We start from the raw sequence: 1,982 nt of genomic DNA on the forward strand, positions 1-1,982 counted from the left end.
AGTTTATGCCTACTCACAACACCACTATCCTGGTCGCACACTCGCCACTACTGCTCCTGTACTCCACTGCCAATAGTGGCATACATGTTGTGATATCGGTTGGTGTCATTAAACTGTCTTGAAACCAAATCGATCCAATAGGTAGGACTTGGGAATATTAATTATCCACTTTCCCCCAAAGGAAAGTTGGAGACAAATAATTAACTAAGAACACTATTAACATATTGAAAAGGTTCTCGAACAGGAACATTTACTACTGGAAAAGCTGGATATGAAGTACTACGAATAAAATTTTAATTAAGGCGGTAAACTAGTGGTAAGTTAAATATTGTATCATGTATCTTTGGCATCACATTATTCTTACAATAAATATAATAAAATGAAATATGTAATAAATTTGACTTGATTTTATTTTATATGTTTAACGCGTTATTAAAACATAACAATATTTTATAATGTACGCATAATATCTATGGCAGTGAGCATCAAACACTGAAAACATATGGCTGATGCCGAATCAACTTATGGCAGTCCAGTTGTCTTAAACATAAAGTTTATTAGTTGATGACATCGGTGAGTCTTGCTTTAGGTTGTTTATCTGCGGGCGACGGGGGCCTTGGGGATGGAGGGTCCCTCAGCGTGGTAGCCGGTCTCGTCAGCGTAGTAAATGATTTCCTCGCGGATGCCCTCAGGGTTGGTGTAGCCGTATGAACCACGGAGCACAATGACGGGACGGGGCTTGTTGTCCTCGTCAACGACTTCCTTCAGTTCACCGACGGCAGAAGCTCCAATACCATTTTCAGTCTCGAAGCTAAAATATAAAAAGCAAAAGTTAAAACAACGTCATAATACTATGGAACTGTATGGTATGATCTAAGTTGTTATTTTACATACAGACATTTTAAATAATCAAGTAAATATAGTGAAATGTTTCTAATCTAAAGATATATTTCGCATACAGACAGTCTATATTATTTTATGCTGAAAAGTACATAATATGTCTGTCACCCTGACAAAAGCTAGTATAAGATAAATCAAATGATCATGTATATCTTATCATATATATTTCTTGAATGTAAACCAAAACAGAATAAAATGCTAGTGAAACCATATCACTAATAACAATATCAAATACCTACCTGTAGACAAAGTTTCCCTGAGGCTGAATGTCGTATTCGGACTTGATGATCTTGGCCGGCTCTGGGGGAGCGGCGACGGCGACAGCCGCGAGAGCAACAGCAACGAGGATTACCTGTGCACCACAAAACCAAATTATATTATACCTACACCATTCTTTATAAAATAATTCACCGATCTTTTTTTTTAATCAAAATATATTTTTTTCAATCTTCAATGTTCCAACTGTAAAGTCTAGTTCCTAAATAATTTTAAAATATAAAAAGTTATTTAAATTATTTTAATGGTATAAAGGAAATATAGAGCGTATAAAATATTTTATATTAAAATAAATAATATCATATTTGCTCAATATCTTTTGATAATAAAATAGTTGTTTGATGCAACTTAATTTGAACAAAACCACATTAACCAATAATTAAAATTAAATCTTTTTAATGTTACTAGTATTTTTACATGTCAAAAATAAATATATAGTAGCTAACTTACCAATTTCATTTTGATTGGATTTGGTTTGCGTCGGTTGGCAACTGATGAGCAACTGATGCCTTGAGGCCTAAAACAAAATCTTTTATACATTTCTCCGCGCTAACGGCCTCTACAATGACATCACATTTGTGATATACTATATTCCCGTGACAGGTTTGTTTGCTCTAAACTTGTTTTTTTTTTTATCGATGAATCTTACATTCACTTATAGGCTCATGTTTATGTATTTTCTTAAATTAAGACGGTTATGTTTTTGGTTTTATGTATTAGAGACTCTATGGAGGTGCTTTTCTAAGAATTGCAATATAATGGAATATTTACATTTTTGAGAAAAATAATATATTCGTTTGTCTATT

The 1,982-nt window shown here is 33.4% G+C and overlaps 1 protein-coding gene across 1 annotated transcript; it reads right to left on the reverse strand.

Annotated features, from left to right (window-relative positions):
- Positions 1-392: 392 nt before the first annotated feature.
- On the reverse strand, positions 393-1,742 carry LOC115444651 (larval cuticle protein 16/17-like). The gene is made up of 3 exons (XM_030170513.2): positions 1,627-1,742; positions 1,140-1,252; positions 393-811 (listed from the first exon to the last, which is right to left on the reverse strand). The coding sequence occupies exons 1-3, from the start codon at positions 1,714-1,716 to the stop codon at positions 595-597; spliced, it is 420 nt and encodes a 139-aa protein (XP_030026373.2). The 5' UTR covers positions 1,717-1,742; the 3' UTR covers positions 393-594.
- Between the last annotated feature and the right edge of the window lie 240 nt (positions 1,743-1,982).

Source organism: Manduca sexta, chromosome 26 (genome assembly GCF_014839805.1).
Source record: "Manduca sexta isolate Smith_Timp_Sample1 chromosome 26, JHU_Msex_v1.0, whole genome shotgun sequence".
NCBI lineage: Eukaryota > Metazoa > Arthropoda > Insecta > Lepidoptera > Sphingidae > Manduca > Manduca sexta.